The sequence below is a fragment of the Malurus melanocephalus genome, unplaced genomic scaffold, assembly GCF_030028575.1.
Source record: "Malurus melanocephalus ecotype Western Australia unplaced genomic scaffold, MMel_1.1 scaffold_643, whole genome shotgun sequence".
NCBI lineage: Eukaryota > Metazoa > Chordata > Aves > Passeriformes > Maluridae > Malurus > Malurus melanocephalus.
Window position 1 is genome coordinate 150,011 of NW_026623875.1, and position 17,075 is coordinate 167,085.

Below are 17,075 nucleotides of genomic sequence, written 5' to 3' on the forward strand. Positions count from 1 at the left end.
ATCAATCCTCCAAGGCAATTTAGACTATCATTTTCCATAAGGAAAAAAGAACTTTCTAGAACAAACTCTAATCCAAATCAGAAATACAAGAACTTCATCTTGCTTTTAATGCCCCAAAATTCATCTAGCTGCATTCAGGCAGGAGGGCAAGGGGAAAAGGTTCCTTTCTGCTACTGTTGTATTCTGTCCAAAGTTGATGGCTGTCATGAAATAACTGTGCTCCACATATGATGWATTTCTTTGATAAACTGATACAGCACTATCCTGGAATGCTGGATATTAGTAAACTTCCAATTGCTGAAGAATTTTTGTCCCTAATGTACCAAGAAAGGGAAGGGATTTTGAGTAAGAGTTTGCGAGGCGTGTGCGTGTTGAGCAATTACTCCCTAGCAYGTATAATACTGAAGAAAATCTCATTTCTTTTTCAGAGCAGACTCTGTATCAGCCATCTGCCACTGACTTTAGCCATCAGCCCCTACTGAAGCATGGTTTCATCTTTCACTGAAGGATTAGCCCATGCCATTCTCATCYGCTATAGTCTTGCCTATCTATACACTTAACGCCTTATTTTTAAATGTCTCCCTCCTGATTATAACACAGAGATAATTATTCTCAGAGGTGATGAGAAGATGAGGACATGATCTGTACAAGTACTAGGGGGGCATTCCATCAAATTTTCAATAAGMCCTGAAAGGGATATAAACTCTCTTTGTTGTGGGTGCAGTTGAATCTTTTCTGTTCTCTTCTTTTGCCAGGAAGATATGAGTGGCTGGAGTGTTGGATTCTATATATAACCAGTTGATGTCAGCTGGATGCCAACCCCTTTGAAGAGGATCAGCCCCCAGTTTGTCTCAGTACTAGGTACCATGCAGATCCCAGCACAAGGGTACAAACCATCCAGGACCAGGCAGGTCATCCCCATGCATAACTAACTTCTGAAGCCTCAGCTAAAGGGTTGACATCGCTTTTTATCTGCACAACAAAGCAGTAGGGTAAGTGTATTGTTTCCTGAAATACTTTGACATTGTCTGTCCTACAAACTGTCATATACAAGACATTTATGTAAYCTCTTGACTCTGCAATTTAAAAGATGTTTATATTTTTACTTAGTCAGAAATGCACCTTCTTTAAAGATGCCAGAGGAACTCATTTCATTCCTCAAATTCTTTATGAGATTGAGAAAATTCAAAATGTAAAATTTCTGAAATCATAAACTGAGATGTAAATTAAAATTCATTAGGAATTTACATCTTGTAGTGTAGCGAATAGATGTGAGAAGGCCTAGACCACTGATGCTGATTTTGCTGAAAATTTATGTAACCAACTCAAAGTCCATTCCTTTGAATCTTCTATCCATCAAAACATGTCCTAACATCTGTCTGCAAGCAAGAACTGCCAGTCCATTTTGCAGTGCAGTATTTCTCAGTCAGAAACCCCTGACTTCATTGTTCAGCCATTCTAAACAGGCTGATGGAAATGAATGTTGGCCGAATTGTGCACGCTGGCTCAACAATGTAAAAATGTGTTGTTTTTTTGCAGCAAGGAAAAATCGTATCAGAAAATCACAATGTTATCAGATTCTGCCCTGGTCAAAGAGAGGAAAGAGCAAGCATCAGCCATTATGGATGAAATACACAGAAATGGTATAGCACTGAACCCAGCTTTCTGCATATGCAATGTCCTCTAGCCCTCCCTAATACATTTTTTTTAATCATAGAGTTTAACTCTCTTACAGCTTTGTCTCTGGGTGTTTTGCCATAAATAATCTTGTGGGAGTATCATGCTGCCTATGGTAACTAATCCTTTTGTAGTTGCCTCTTTTCATTTGAAAGCTATTTTCAGATGAACAACTGCTGTGGAGGAATGAAGTAATCTAACAGCTGATGTACATTCTGCTAGGATAGCCTTTCAGAACATTATTTGGGGTTAATAACATGACTTCATTCCATTTTAAAAGGCTATCATCTAAGAAATATACTGATCTGTACCCTCCTTTCTCTTTTTTTTTTGCTATTTCACTCTGCTTTTTTTTATATAAAAGATACAAAATTTTGAAACAAATGTTTACATCTCTGTTCCTTCCTCTCAAATTTTGTCTTTGTGACTAACACATTTTATGAGCTTGGCAATTCTCTCTAATGGAAAGCCACCAATTAATCTTATTTGACAGCTTATTACTTCTCTCTTGTTACACTGATGAAAATGCAAGCACTATGAGAAGGTTRTTTATTTTCTGAAACATGTTCTTGAAGTTATGCTTCTAGCATGACACCTTAAGAAGCAACTAACTCAGTTGGGAGTACAAATTTGCTTGGCTTTCATTAGGCATGTGCTGGATGCTTTTGGAGATCCTTCCAATCCTGCCCATGAAGCCTTTCTTACTATCTACATAAAAGATCCATTTTCTAAAAGTGATAAGCACCCCACAAGTCTCACTGGAACAACAGGGAGCTCCATTRATATTTAGAATTAATGCAAGTTATACCATTTGCATGGGATGAAACACTGAATTCCAGTTTTGAAAATATTTCCAGTGGGTTTTTGCTCCAAAGAAATTGTGGTTGGTTTCTGCACTCATTTGATGACCACTGCAATGGCATGAAGAGTAGGGTGAGAGACTTGAGAATTTTTAGAAAAAGAAGTTATGAATTTTAGTGCCTGGTCCTGCTCTTTTTTTGATATTTCCAGAGGGTTTTTTTTCTGAAGTTTCTATTCCTAAGCAAATACCTCTTTCCTATTTCCATTCTCCACTGAAYATGCACTCAAGTCTGAAAGCCAGTCTGCTCTTCCAGATTTCATTACAACCCCATCTTTTTTGGTATTGTAAACCCAAGCACTATATGTGCCTGAAATAGCCTGTAAGCTCTTCAGGGCAAAAGGAAAAAAAAAAAAAAAAATGTCTTTCATATGTTTGTTTGGAACCAGGCATTTCACATGGTAAATGTTGCTACTATTCATAGCAGTACTAATAAATGTAGCATACAGCCCTTGAAATCATTGGCGTATTTGGATAATCTGTGCTGATGCTTAACATTTGCCTCACATAATCTTTCCTTTTATTATTTACGTATTATCAGATTTGCTGTCAAGATTCATACTCATAGTTATGGCAGCTTATCCTACAAGATATGCTGTGATATGTGGCCACTGAAGGCAATTCTAACTCTTAGAAAATGTTCTATTTTTGCCTCTTCTTTGAATGCTTGGGATCTTTATATGTTAAAAAAATGGAAGTCCATGAAATGGGTGTGATAAGAACCAAAATTTATAACTGTAYGAGCTCAGGGAAGCCAGATAAAAAACAGAAGGATAACCAAAGCTGTAGTCACACAAAGTAYAAGCTTGTTCTCYGGGACCAAATCTGAACAAGTCTTGRAAAAATCAAGGAGAAATCTGGCATTTAATCGGCTCAATTCAGCACTACTAATTTTTGATACTTTGTTTTACCCTGAATTGTTAATTCAACAAGCTTAACCCGAGCTCTAGAAGGTGAACTACTRTCTGTCTGGGTTTTGCATCACTATTCCTAATGACACTAGGTTGCATTATTCCTGCAACTGGTAATTACATCAAAATTAAATGTACAATCATTCAGTCCCACAGCCCTGTGAAACTCTCCACTACTAACACAGGTACAAAGCAACAGAAAGTTCTGTAACACAAAATACTGCATTTTTATCTCAGATCTTTTTTTATTATAATACTTTCAGGTAATCAGTGAMTCTCCAGTTAATTACTGAAAGATATTTTTAGCAGAAAAAGTTGTTGGCAAACTCCAAAACCAGTCAGGTCTTTCACCAGTGTCTGAGATTACCAATCTCTGGGTGAGACTGGTGGAGACTGAAAGTCCATATCTGCTGTTGGCTCGTGGGACATGACTGTCCCATTTTTTAGAGAAGCTGGACACAGCCTTAAAACGCTGCAGGAATAGACACCAACTGTAAATCTTCTTATGGTCTCAAAGAAAAATTGCATAAGAAAATCAGTGGGTGCACACAGTGACCTCCTCAAGCCCTTGATTTGTCACTGGCAAACTTGGACTACTCATAACATCTCTAAGACTACTTGATAAAGATAAACTTGGATGTAAATACATATGTTTAAGGGAGCCCTTGGAGTTGATCCCTTCAATCCAGTTCTATACTGCTACTTAAATGCATTCTTTGGTAGCTATATGATTAACTGTCCTTCCTGATACAGTTCAAAAATCTGATTTCTATCTAAACACACTATCCAATATTCATTATTAAAGTATATAGTCCAGATTAAGGTATTTAGRAGATTGTAAACTGAAGGATTAAAGGAGTATTAGGTAGTGAACACAGGAGGAACTATATAAATCATATTTAAATAAAATCTGCTATAATTTTAAGCCCAGGWCAGGAAGAACTTGTCAGGAGCAAATTAAAGAAATTAAGCTAAAAGGTTAAGATTAGGATTAAACTATGAATTAAACTTTCAATTATATTTTACAATGTACATCTGTGACATTAATGTTCTCTTTCTATCATGCTCTAAATGTCGTCCTTTTCTCATTCTTCATCACCTTTTCTGCACTGACACTGAAACTATCCCTAGACACATCACAAAACTAAACAGATGATTAGATTTTAGTTGGCAAGGAGTTCAAATGAACTTTACACTTCTGATTTTGGGATGCTGCCTGGATACACAATAGGACACAACTGTGGGTTACAAAGTAGCTTGGAGCCTTCAGTTAACATTAACAAGAACAGTATGTATGTGAGGGAACAGCAAGGCCCAAAATAGATAACACCCAGAGTGTCCCAGAAGGATCCTGAGTGGTTTGGACAGAGCTCTGCCRTTACCTTGGCACCCCGGTCTCTGAGGATGTGCCTACTCCCCATTTTGTTACAAACAACGGAAACTTCTACGTTAAAATGTTGCTGATTTGTGGGGTCAGTTTCTTGCTCCTTACTAACACAAAACCATCCAGCAGTCTCTACCCCTGCAGTCCTCTTGAGAAATTACAAAATAAAAATATGACTCGAAGTCTAAATTTCAGGCCACATGCCAACAATCAGGGCAGTTATCTCCACGTCAGAGCCAAAATCCCACCACTATCAGTCACTGATAGGGCTACACTGGGCAAGCTGAGTCATTTTCTTCCATGTTAAGAACTKTCTGTTTTGTAGCTACCTCTTAAATAACAGGAGGTTGTTAGGCTTCTTCACACATAGTATTTTTAAAGCAGAAGTGCATGATCCACTCATGATCCAATTAATTTGCTCTTGTCCCACTGAAATCTGTTGCAATTCCAATTGAAATAGGTATGGACAGAAGTGCATCAACAGTGATGCACTCCAGGGCCCATCAACTCGTTTGATTTACTACGTGGAAAACACTTGGTCATACAGCTACACCTAAATATTTAATATACCTGTCTCAATTAAGTTTTCCTAAATGTCAGCACATCCCATTGTTTTTCCAACATGAAGTTACTAGGAGACACATGCCAGGTCAAATGTGCCATTTAATCAAAACAGAACTCTCCATAGGCAATATTGACTTTGGCRTTAGGTGCCTTCTGCAGTTAATTAATTTGTAATGTTAATTTTAAACTGGGCCTCCTGTGTACTTACCCTGATAGCAGGACACTTACTATGTATAATTTGTCCTCATTTCATTTTAATGCATTAAAATACATGCCAAAGTTCAGAATTTTAAATTCTGAAAATTGYAGGAATATGTGAAGCATAGAATGCCCAATTATTGTTACATTTCTTAAATTCTGCAACATTCTAAGCAAAAACAAATGCCTAAAAAAATAGTTTCTTTAGTGTTTAGATTTCTGTATTCCAAGGTTTATCTTCAGATTGAGGACATTTACTAAGAGTTCAGTCACTAAGCAATAGCTTACTCAGTGCCACCACCATCCCAGTTTCCAGAACAGTACCATGAAGATGACCTGTAGGAATTCTGACACTGACAATTCTTGGTTTACAGTCCTGATTGATCTCCCCTTCCCTTGCTTAGGTATTCAAACCTCCTTTTCAAATTCCAGAATGTGAATAAAGACATAGAAAAAAATCTCCCCTAGCAGTGAATAAAAAAATATGCATCTAGTACTTCAGTTTCCTCTTAGAATAAAAAGGAAAATGGTCTAAATTAATAAATTTCTAAAAGCATGCTGTMATTTTTTGTTAGGACTCTCATTTCCCACAATTTGAGCTTTATTTTGAAAGTTAGTTTAAAAATAGTTTAAAAATACTATTTAATAGAGACCAGTAGGTATGTTTAAAAAGGGTTACCTCTTATCAATCCAATGCAGGACACAGAAAGTTAACTGAAGATTTGATGTGGGAACCCTGGGATCACAAAGAATTTTGTTCCCAGTTTCAGCAGAAGCAGTTTTTATTAGCTATTGATGTASTGTGCAGGACACTATAGATCTGATCTTGGTAACAGCTGAAGCAAATTTGGAGCTTAAGGTGCTTAACATCTTCAAAAATACAGATTTGTGGTGTTCAATAATCTCCCCCAAAACTCTGGAAGAAGGCTTCATTCCACTAACACCRTGTAAGGCTGTGCTGTGTGTTAGCTAGGTGTGCATGAACATGTTGGATTTCAGGGTATGGCATATCAGGCTTTGCAGACAAACAGAAGTTTGTATTTACCCATTGCCTTGCAGTCTCACCCAGCCTGAACCTTGGCAAAAAGGTCAGCACGCCCAGGGATATCATGGTGGAGGAACTCTCRACGCTCAGCAACAGAGGGGCCAGGCTCTTCAAGAGACGCCAGCGGAGATCTGACAAATACACATATGAAAATTATCATTACGTGGCAAACAAGCCAAGAAATGTGAGTATTTCATAATAACTTACTAATAAAATACACTGAGCCTAGCTTGGGTTCCCTTGATGCTCATTGGGCATGTTATATTTGTAGGCTCAGGAAAAATAAAAGCAAATTTCTGTACTAGAATGAGGCTAAGAAGAAGTGAGCCAATTGTATTCAATTAATTGAGATCCTATAGACAAATTAAAAAAATAATTTTGCATTTCTTTTTATGTGGTATAGATATTTCAAATCTTTGATCACTTGCTCAAGAGAAGTTAAATGACACTGGGATAAGATGGGATCAAGTCTGAGATTTGATAGATCTGCCTTTTTRAAAGAAATCTGCACAATTGAAATCCCATTAAATCYCTRAATWACTCCACTGARCACCCAAGGCTRTTATTGAACACTATTATTTAAAAGCCCATCTACAAAACTGTCCCACCATTTTTCCCTCTATCAGAAGCTACACAGATAAATTCTGAGCACASCATCAATCTTGTCAGAATTCTGTATGCAGTTCCATGATTTTGCTTTATTCTGACAGATCCTTTTCCCTCTAGTCCACTTTTTCTCCCCAAAACCACAGAGTACACATGGTTTACATTCAGTATGACATCCCCATACATGAACAAACGATGCCTCTGGCTCCTGTTGCCTCCCCTAAGTGTCTATTTAGCACTGCTGGTGGTATCTTCATCATCTTTATGATTCTGCCTGCCAATGTTAATCTTTCTAACATACTTCAGGATGACTAGAAAACATTCTGCCTTGATCTTTTATTTTTGTCRTTTCAAGTTCAAACAAGTATTATTTGTTTGCTTTCCTACTTCAAGAAAGTCTTACTCTAAACTAGTCTATATTTAAATTGCTTTTAGCCTATGTGTCATAGCTAAAATAAGATGCTGACTTCTTACAAGACTCTAATTCTATATTTACGCAACAATGCTTAAGCCTTTGGATGTTTCCTTAGAACCCATAACCCAATAGGAGGGTGGAAAATAACAGCATATCATGAATCTCCAGAAAGTGCCCCACACTGAAGTTGTTATTTYTATTACAAATAAAGGAAAAGACAATCCCAAACAAAAGCAGTTTAACAAATGCAGTGAGTTTTTAATTGATAGGGAAAAGATGCTTTGAAGAATCAATGTTTTGAAACTCAAAGGGCTCAGACTTGCCAGATTTCTTGACCCTTGGGCAGCATGGGTGCTCTGTCTGGCACAGAACAGCTTCTACTGTCTTGTAACTGAAAAAATGCTCTTTTTTGGTTATTTAGACAATTGAAGTGTGAAGGAAATACTGTAGCAAAGAGAAGGATGGTATTCTTTAGGATTGTATACCCTGGGAATGAGATCTGGGCTGTAAATTGGAGCATTACTGCAGCCTGCCCAGAGAAYCACATGCCTGCAATTGCTATTTCTTTCTGTCTGAATGCAGCGTGGAGAGCCCATCCAGAGTGTCCGAATGGACGGCCTCAGTGTGGAAGGAATTCCCCAGCACGCCCCAATGACACCTCCCAACACWCCTGATCCCCGGAGCCCTCCACACCCTGACAACATTGCCCCAGGTAATCTGTGAGGCTGCAGACAATCAATATGTTTAGTTCTCATTTCACAGCAAAGAGATGACTATTACTAGGACAGTATCTTCAACCTTATTATTAGCAATAGATAAATTTGAGTCAGATAATAAAGCAGAGCCTCTCCCAGAAATGTAAAGTGGTGCTGCTAGTTGCTTGTGTTCATTTTTAAACGATCTGATATACCTTTTGTACTACTTCTTTTTCAAATTAAAATATACCTTAATATGAAGAGAGACTGTTCCTATATATACAGTGTTCCTATAAAAACAYTGTGAAAGAGATCCTCTGATTTAAAACCACATTAATATACTGATCTTTCTTTGCCAAACTATTGTTTCCAATATGCAACACCCTGCTCAACAGTCTGAAAATTATTCATTGTTGTATAATTATCCATAAATGTAAATCTGAAGCCACTAAGTTTTGCTAGAACCCTTTTGAGAGGAGTAACTTTGAAAGGAATTTGCCTCTGGCTGCATAAACTGTTCTTTTTAAATCCTTAACTGTGAGGGTACTGTTGGCTTTATTTAAAGGAGTGAGTTACAAGAAGGCCTTATTTTGTATTCTTTAAAGACTAGAGAAGGCTAATTTGTTTTAATTAATTTATTCAGTGATATAGCCCTCCTTCCTGTTTATGAATTATCCATGAGCAGACCGTGGTTTTTACAAATTCATTCTTTGTTCAGAATCACTCAATGCATGTTTTGTGCAGACCTTTTCCAGTCCATGCAAACTAGGTCAGTCCTGTTCTGGTGGCAACTGCTGAGGCTCTGTGCATCCATTTGGCCAAACACAATGCAAACAGAGGTGATTTCCATTGCTGAGACATTATACAAATCTTCAAGCCTTGCTTTAGGCAAAAAAGGTTTGGTGAAAGCAGTAGATATTAAGCCACTGGGGGTTTTAAGCTGATAGAAGGAAAGAGCATTCATTTAAAGAACCAGATGTAGATGTACTTYTGGAAAACTTCACTCAAAAAGGTGGAATTATCTTAGTTTCAATCAAAAGGCTGTTTTTAAAATTTTTTTGTCAATTTAGCCCAAGGACTGTTTAATTACTGTCTGGTTTCAAACAAATGCTTACAATAAAAACAAATTGATATAAAACTAAAATAAACATAGCTTCAAAAGAGGTTGGAATTCTTTGGAACAGTATTGATAAGGCTACAAATTTCTCCTGCCAGACCTYTGTTCCTGTGTAGCTTCGGCCAGGTGACTTGCTCATTTTCACTCACAGAGAAATTCTGCTGTGTTAGTTCCTGCTTCTGCAGGGTGGTGGCAAGGAAGGAGAAAACACAAAGTGTCATTATAATGGTTTTACCCTGATCACATTGCAGGATATTCTGGACCACTGAAAGAAATTCCTCCTGAAAAGTTCAACACTACTGCTGTGCCAAAGTATTACCAGTCTCCCTGGATAGAAGCCATTAGGGATGACCCAGAGCTGCTGGAAGCTTTATATCCCAAACTTTTTACACCTGAAGCAAAGCCAGAACTTCCTGACTACAGGAGCTTTAACAGGTAATCCTCGTTGAACACTGAATTTTACTGACCAGAGGAAATGTACTATAAAATAAAATGTTTCCACCAGCTTTAAAAACCCTACCACCTATGTTTGCAAGTGTATGCACAAACATGAACATGCACAGAGATTCCAAGTGGCAACGAAGAGCGTTAAGGGGGATATGAGTCTCTAAATTGTGGGCCCAAATAGAAATTTCAGAACTAGGAATATAAAATAAATTGTTTAAAATATTGAAAGACAGACAGTACCAGAATCCAGTGCCCAGAGAAGCTGTGGCTGCCCATTCCTGGACATGTTCAAGGGCCAGGCTGGATGGAGCTCTGGGCAACCTGGTCTAGTGAAGTGTCCCTGCCCATGGAGGGTGGGTTGGAATTAAATTATCTCTAAGGCCCCTTCCAACCAAACCWTCCTATGGTTCTATGATTGTGTGTGCTCAATAAATGGGAAATATGAGATTCAAACTCCTTTCAGGATGCCTGTTTTTGACTACAGTAGGTATCATAAGGTCACTGAGGGAAACTCTCAGTCAGAACTTTGTTTCTAAGTTACATAATGCAAACCACTCTTTTAATACAACTCACATGGCCTTGTTTTAGGCAATGACAGTGCAATGAACTTTATCCACAACCAATCCCTCACACTAAATAGTTAGAAGATTCCTATTTTATTGCATTACAACATTTTTTAATATCTTTGACAACCTTCAGCAACAAATAAACAGATTAAACATTATTTTACTTACATAAAAGTAACTGGTGTATTATGGCTTTCAGTGGAACTTCCAGCTATATGGATAACATTAGGTTTTTAAAGCTTTAAAGCAGCTCTTACTCATGTATTTTGCTTTCTTTCATTCCTTTTACACTATTTTTATTTACTGATGTAATGGACAACCCTGCTGAGCTTCAGACAGCTGAGCCAAACCAAAAACCCCTCCTCAAAAGGCCAGACAGMAATCTATTGAAAAAGAGAATAGTTCTTGGCAATACAAACTTAGAGAAAAATACCACAAACATCACTTGTGTTCCTGATGTTGTTGTGGGCCCGAACAATGAGTGCAAGGACTAAAAAAATCACACAGTTCAGCATCAAAATCAGCTCTGCAGACATTGCATGAATTCAGATTTCCAAGCAGCAATATACATTGCCATGTGAATAATTGAGTCTGTGTGGCACACTCTTCTCAGCAGACAAAATAGCAAACACATGCCAGAGATGTGCCACAGCTGCCCACATTGGAACAGTAACAGCACAGTTTATGTACTGTGGTTATTGTAACAGAAAAAAAAATTTAAAAAAAGAGCCCAAGAAAAAAATCCCAAAGATACATATACATGSAGACAGAATCAGTTCTTCCTCTCACAAGTGGTGCTAGTCATTATTGTGAAGGAGAGCACCAGACAGGGCACAGAGACTCCATTAACAGTGAGATGTGTCTTGAGATGGTGTCAGATGGCTTCTTTGWGGATTTTCAGGCTGTCTCTGTGGTCCTGTGTTTTGTTAGTTGCCCTCTTTATAACACTATTTGGATTTCTTTGTATGTGGATTTTCTCTGTGTCTGACATGGCAAACTGTGGCTCACTACAGTCTGAATTTCTTGAACATATGTGCATTCATATAAGAGAAAGGTCAATATTCTCCCTCGTAACTGCCATAAAAAACTAAAATCTGGTATATAAATCCAGATCCAGACTGTGAAACTGATAAATTCCAAATAAAAATATATAAATGTAATTCACCACGACTCTTCTCATGGAAAGAAACTGATATCCAGTAGACAAGGATGCCTGGTTGTCCTAGAAAAGCTGTTACATGTTACAGTCAGATTTACGCCTTTTACTGATTTAGAATGAAATTGAGAATTAGTAAAATTAAAATTCAGGATACTCATCTCTTGGAGAGGATTTTACAGCCATGACTTAGATATCTACATTCCTAAAAATGCACAGGAGCGTCTTTGACAGTGGCATTCAAAACAGTGTAGGCCAATGACTACCTGGAATTGTGTGTCTAGATCCTACTGAGTCATTCTGTGCATTYGGGTCCCAGCATCCTTGACTTTTTAACTGCAGTCTTGGAGAGAAAGCAAGTCATAGTGAATTAAACAATTCAAGGGCGATCTAACAGCACTGTTTTGTTATCAGCGAGGGTATCAATCTAGGCTTTCTACCCTGTTTCATCATCCAGTAAAGTGCCATCGTGTTTGTTCTCCTGCAAAGCAMTGGTACAGTCAGCATTAGTCAGGAGGGGGTGTGGTTAACAGGAAGTATGAGGCACAGGATTCCCAAGGGAAATGGGCCTGAGATCCTTCCAAGTTCATTCACTGGCGTCTATTGAAGCTGCACTCAGACTTTACAGGCCATTTCAGGTTCCCTTCAGCTTTCCTTGTTGCACAACAAACTGGAAAAGCAACACAACCTGAGCAGGCAGGGAGGTCTGATGGGTTGGAACTGATGCACACATTCATGGCTTAAAAGTATAATAAGCACTAAACAACATCCAGATTTTTTTCCCCACGGTCCAACAGTGAAGAGGTGATGCTGGACCCTGTAGCAGTGCAATTTCTGTAACAATAAGGAAGTTTTAAAAACAAATAAGGAATTCRTAGAGGTATTAGCTGGAGCCTAGCATTCATTTTAAGTTGCAGGGACCTTGCAGTGTTGGCAGGTCACAGGAGGCAGAGTAGGGCTGGCAAATGTCACCCCATTTGCCCTGTGAGGCAGGGCTGTCTGTGAGACAAGCAGCAGTGCTCTGACAGTGCAGCACTGGGCAGAGTGAAATGGGGCTCAGAGGGGCTCTGAACACACTGCTCACACCAGGCTGCTCTTTCTCCTCAGAGATGAAAACCAATGTGTGCTATGCTAGCAGAGAAATGCTGCACAACAGACCATGCCATCTGGTTTCTCTTGGAGATTCATTCCTATTAGGATTGAAAAAGCATTTACAAGTGAAAAAATTTCTTGACTCTTTTACCAGTGTGGAAGCACCTAGTAATCAATCTGTGGGAAAGCAGACATGAATCTGCATGAGTTAAGGAGYTTGTAATGTTACTTAAATTAGTACCTTTATTCCGTCTGCTTTCTTGGAGCTGGATAAAATGTCAAAGGTAGGATTATGAGTAACATACAAAGCACTACATCTTACTCACATAGGAGAAGCAAGTCAGACTAGTTCTGCCTCTCCTACCAGATAAATTCTCACTCAGTTTTCTCAATTCCCAAAGACTACTCCTTCAAAAGTGCTGCAGGAATCCAGTCCATCTGGACTGGGCTCTGTTTTCATTGATTCATGGATTCTGAAGTCTATTATAAAATGCTAAGATCCAGMGTCTCAAAGGAATTTTGGGTGCTAAATTGAAGTGATGTCAGATTRGTGGGAGCTGGGTCTTAGCCAGTTCCTTAGCATCCAAATACCTCTGTGAAATGAGCACTAGSTCTTGCACTAAGCTCTGAGCATTTTTCAGGGTCAAACTCTTTGCTCCTATGTCTCCTTTTATTCTGAAGAATTAAGGATAAGCAAAATATTCTATGAATGATTTTAAAACATGAAACTCACAATTTTTGTAATTATTTAACTGAAGGTGCTAATCTAATGCAGTTAAAAYATTTCTTCAGACTTTCCAAAATCATCAATTACAAGCAGTCTCCTGTGCTGAGACAATATAATTTTCAATAAGAAAGACTAAGGGTAAAAAATTAAAAAGAAATCCTGCTAAACTGATGGCTAAAAATAAACATTATTGTGCCTGCTATTGTTAAATCAAGCACCTACTTTTTAGGAATATGCAAAGTGAATATTAAACAATCTGTTACACTTCCTGGTGCTATTTCCTATGGCTCTGAACCAGCTTTTCTGCTCTTATAATGAGCAATGACTCCTGGAATTTCTTAGGCATGAGATTTAGGCTTCTATACGATGAATCAGAGCTCAAGTAGCACAGCTGATGTGCACACAACAGAGGTCATTACAACACCATGTTGTCAGACAAGTTATTGCTCACAAGAATATACTTACTGCTGCTGTAAAGGAAAATCAACATCTATTACCCAATTACTGTACTCTCCTTTCTGTCAGTCACCATGGGCCCCTGCCTATAAGGCAGGAATGCAGAGGTCTCTGAGGCCAGACTTTGTACAGCAATTACAGGGGGRTATTTTGCYAYGAAAGATACCTGAATTTCCAAAGAAAGCCCTYCTATTTCTGTTACATACAGAAATAWGCTCTATTAAAAACCCATAGATACTACACAGAGGATGTTTTAGAMAACAAAATTGTTTTGCACYTTATATARCTATTATAATTCTGTTTGATTATCCCTTTAATATACATATCAATGATAATTAAACCTCACAACAATGTGAGAATGTGTATCATAATTAGGGCAGCAATTAAAACAATATTTACTATCCGGTGAGATGTAGATCACTACATTCACTCTGCCAATTACCAAGCAATTATTTTTAATCAGTATCATACGGTATCCATGTTGACATTCTGACCTAGAAGATAGCTCAACAAGAAAAGCTCGATACCACAGGCTTGATACCAACTTTGGATAAACAATTTCCTYTGACCTCAAAAGAGTTTAATGCCTGGACTGGCTGCTGCTGCAGCAATATCTTGTCTTATCTTCATTTGAGAAACATTTTTAGAGCTTAACTCAAAGCGGTGTTCTTCTCTCAGTGAGGGTGTGTGCCCAGAGCTTTCATGATTCCTTCTATCTCCCAGGATTGATGCTTTGGAATTAACACCATCCCCTTCAACAAATGCTGCTCGTACCAAAATGCAGTGAATCATCCATGCAATGACAGAGCAGCACCATTTCTTTTATGTCACAGATTCATTTTTCTGAATTCATCTCTTCTTTTTGTGTCTGTATGTGTACCTATTTTTTAATACAAAACTTAAGGATTTTATCTTGCTGAAAATCCTAGTCAGACCTTCAAATTATCTCTTTTAGTTTCTATTGGTATTAATTTCTCTGGGCTTCTGCTATAATACCTGGAGTCACTGGAAATATATTCCATCAGATCTGTTGTTCTGTACCACACACAAAATATACCAAGGATGGTGAAATTTCTTTTAAACAAAAATTCATTTTCCCATGCCATTACATRTCTGGCTCTGCAGAAATCAGGTGTTCTTGTGCAGTTTAAAAATCTGACAMTCTTCACTGGTCAGGATATAACCCAGCAAAGTTATGCAGCTGATCAAAATGCAGAGCACATACCAGAGTCTGTTTGTACAAAGGAGGCTGGAAGAAGGACAGGAAAACTCAAGGGGTTTTTTTTCAGTCTGAAACCTGCATATACAGAAGATCATGGGAGGTATTTTGAAATAATGTTTTTTTAAAGTATTTGCAAATGCATGTAGCAGTCAGCTCTAGCTTAGTATTCCTTATCTTTCAGTTTCTCAGGCTTACTGCCTGAGGGAATATTTACATTTAAATAACATGAAAAATGCTGGCTGAATAATGTTTCAAGGTTCAATTACATAAACATTTTCTTCAGAAACAAAGCTAGTGTATCAAGTCCTCACCCATTCCCTCCTWTCCCGAGCCTGTTGTCTTTGGCTGTTCCTTTCTGCTTCCCTCGTTAAGCTCCACTCCTCTTCACTTGTATTGCTACAATTGTTTGAGCATACTAATATAAACCAGATTGCTGAAATAACTCGGATTTTGAAGTCTTCTTTTGTTTTGGAGGGTCTTTGTTTAACCCAGATCACATTAGTGACCCAAGTTTATAGCACAACCCACATACATTCTAACTGGTACAACAATATGGTGCTGAAACACGGTGTAGTGGGAGGAACAAGCARCTGAGGAGAGGAGAAAATGGGGTGAGAAGTTTCTGAACTAATTACTTGCTAGAGAGAATGTGTTGAGTTACAGTTTCATGCTTATCAACTTATCACCAACAAAATAAGTTTAGTAACTGTGACTCACCAGTTACAGGGTTTTCTTGCAACACCTTTTTCTCTTGGTTTTTCCATCCGTTTGAATTTTTAAAAAGGCTGAAGGCTTTATCTAAGGGGAAATAAATCAGATCTTAGAAAAACGAACAGGATGCTTTTCCCCAAAGCTTGAAAATGCAAACAAGAAACTGGAAACTGGAACAAAAATCTGCTCTTTTYAGCTTCTGGGAGGAAAAGAAAATAAGCATTTTTAAAACTACATTTAACTTCTATTTCTCTGATCTCTACAGAGTTGCCACTCCCTTTGGCGGTTTTGAGAGAGCATCAAAGYTGGTTAAATTCAAGGTACCAGATTATAATCTGCTGATGCTAAACGACCCCAGATTCATGATCCTTGCCAACCCTCTTGCTGCCAGAAGATCCTTCAATAGGACTCCTAAAGGATGGACGTCCGAGAATATCCCTGTAGTGTTCATTCAGCCTGCKGAATCCAACACCGTTCCAGAAACAGAGGATCTGTGAGAGAGGCTGCATTCTACATGGCACAAAGGCTGAAAGCTGCACATCCMTGTATTTTTGGTCCAAATATTACTAACAGCTACTGACAAATTTTTTCCTTGGAAGCTGGAGTATAAGTAATAATGTCTGATGCAGTGTCTCTTTTCTGGCATCCAGTTTCATCTGTAAACATGTGCTAAATAAAGTAACTTGGAAAATATGACGGTGATATTTTCTATTTGTGTTTACATGTTCTTCTTYTACTTTCTGAAGTATTTGCTTGTCATTTATGAACAAGTATACCAAGAAAAAAGAAGTGACACTGCTCTCAAGGCACTTGACTTGATTGGCACAGTGATTTAGGGGAAACAACCAAGCAAACTCTGCATTCAATGCACCACAAGTCCTGCCTTCTTCCCAAACCCTGCCTTTGGTCAAAGTTAAGAATTGCGTCATTACTTCAGTGACAACAAGCTAAGGCCATTTTCCTCCTTTCTGAGTCTTCCTCCTTTGTATAATGCACGTCAATGCCTGTGTCACCTGGATTTGTTTACAAGAAAACTCAGTAAATTTGGCAATGACAAGGATTACGTAGTGGTATGAAAAAGTACAGAGGTATTTCCTGGATGTCTAGAATGTTTGGATTATTCACAACTAAAAAGCCYAGCAATGACTGGTTATGTCAAACACACAAAAATAGCATCACCAAGCTCTGTTACCACAAGTGCTTTTCTTACTAGAAAGACATTTCATA

The 17,075-nt window shown here is 38.1% G+C and overlaps 1 protein-coding gene across 1 annotated transcript; it reads left to right on the top strand.

The window, feature by feature from the left end:
• Positions 1-860: 860 nt before the first annotated feature.
• Positions 861-16,531, top strand: MYOZ2 (myozenin 2). The gene is made up of 6 exons (XM_057383592.1): positions 861-992; positions 1,540-1,643; positions 6,653-6,822; positions 8,242-8,371; positions 9,723-9,906; positions 16,114-16,531. Exons 2-6 carry the CDS (start codon positions 1,568-1,570, stop codon positions 16,343-16,345), a joined length of 792 nt encoding a protein of 263 aa, XP_057239575.1. The 5' UTR covers positions 861-992; positions 1,540-1,567; the 3' UTR covers positions 16,346-16,531.
• The last annotated feature ends 544 nt before the right edge of the window (positions 16,532-17,075 follow it).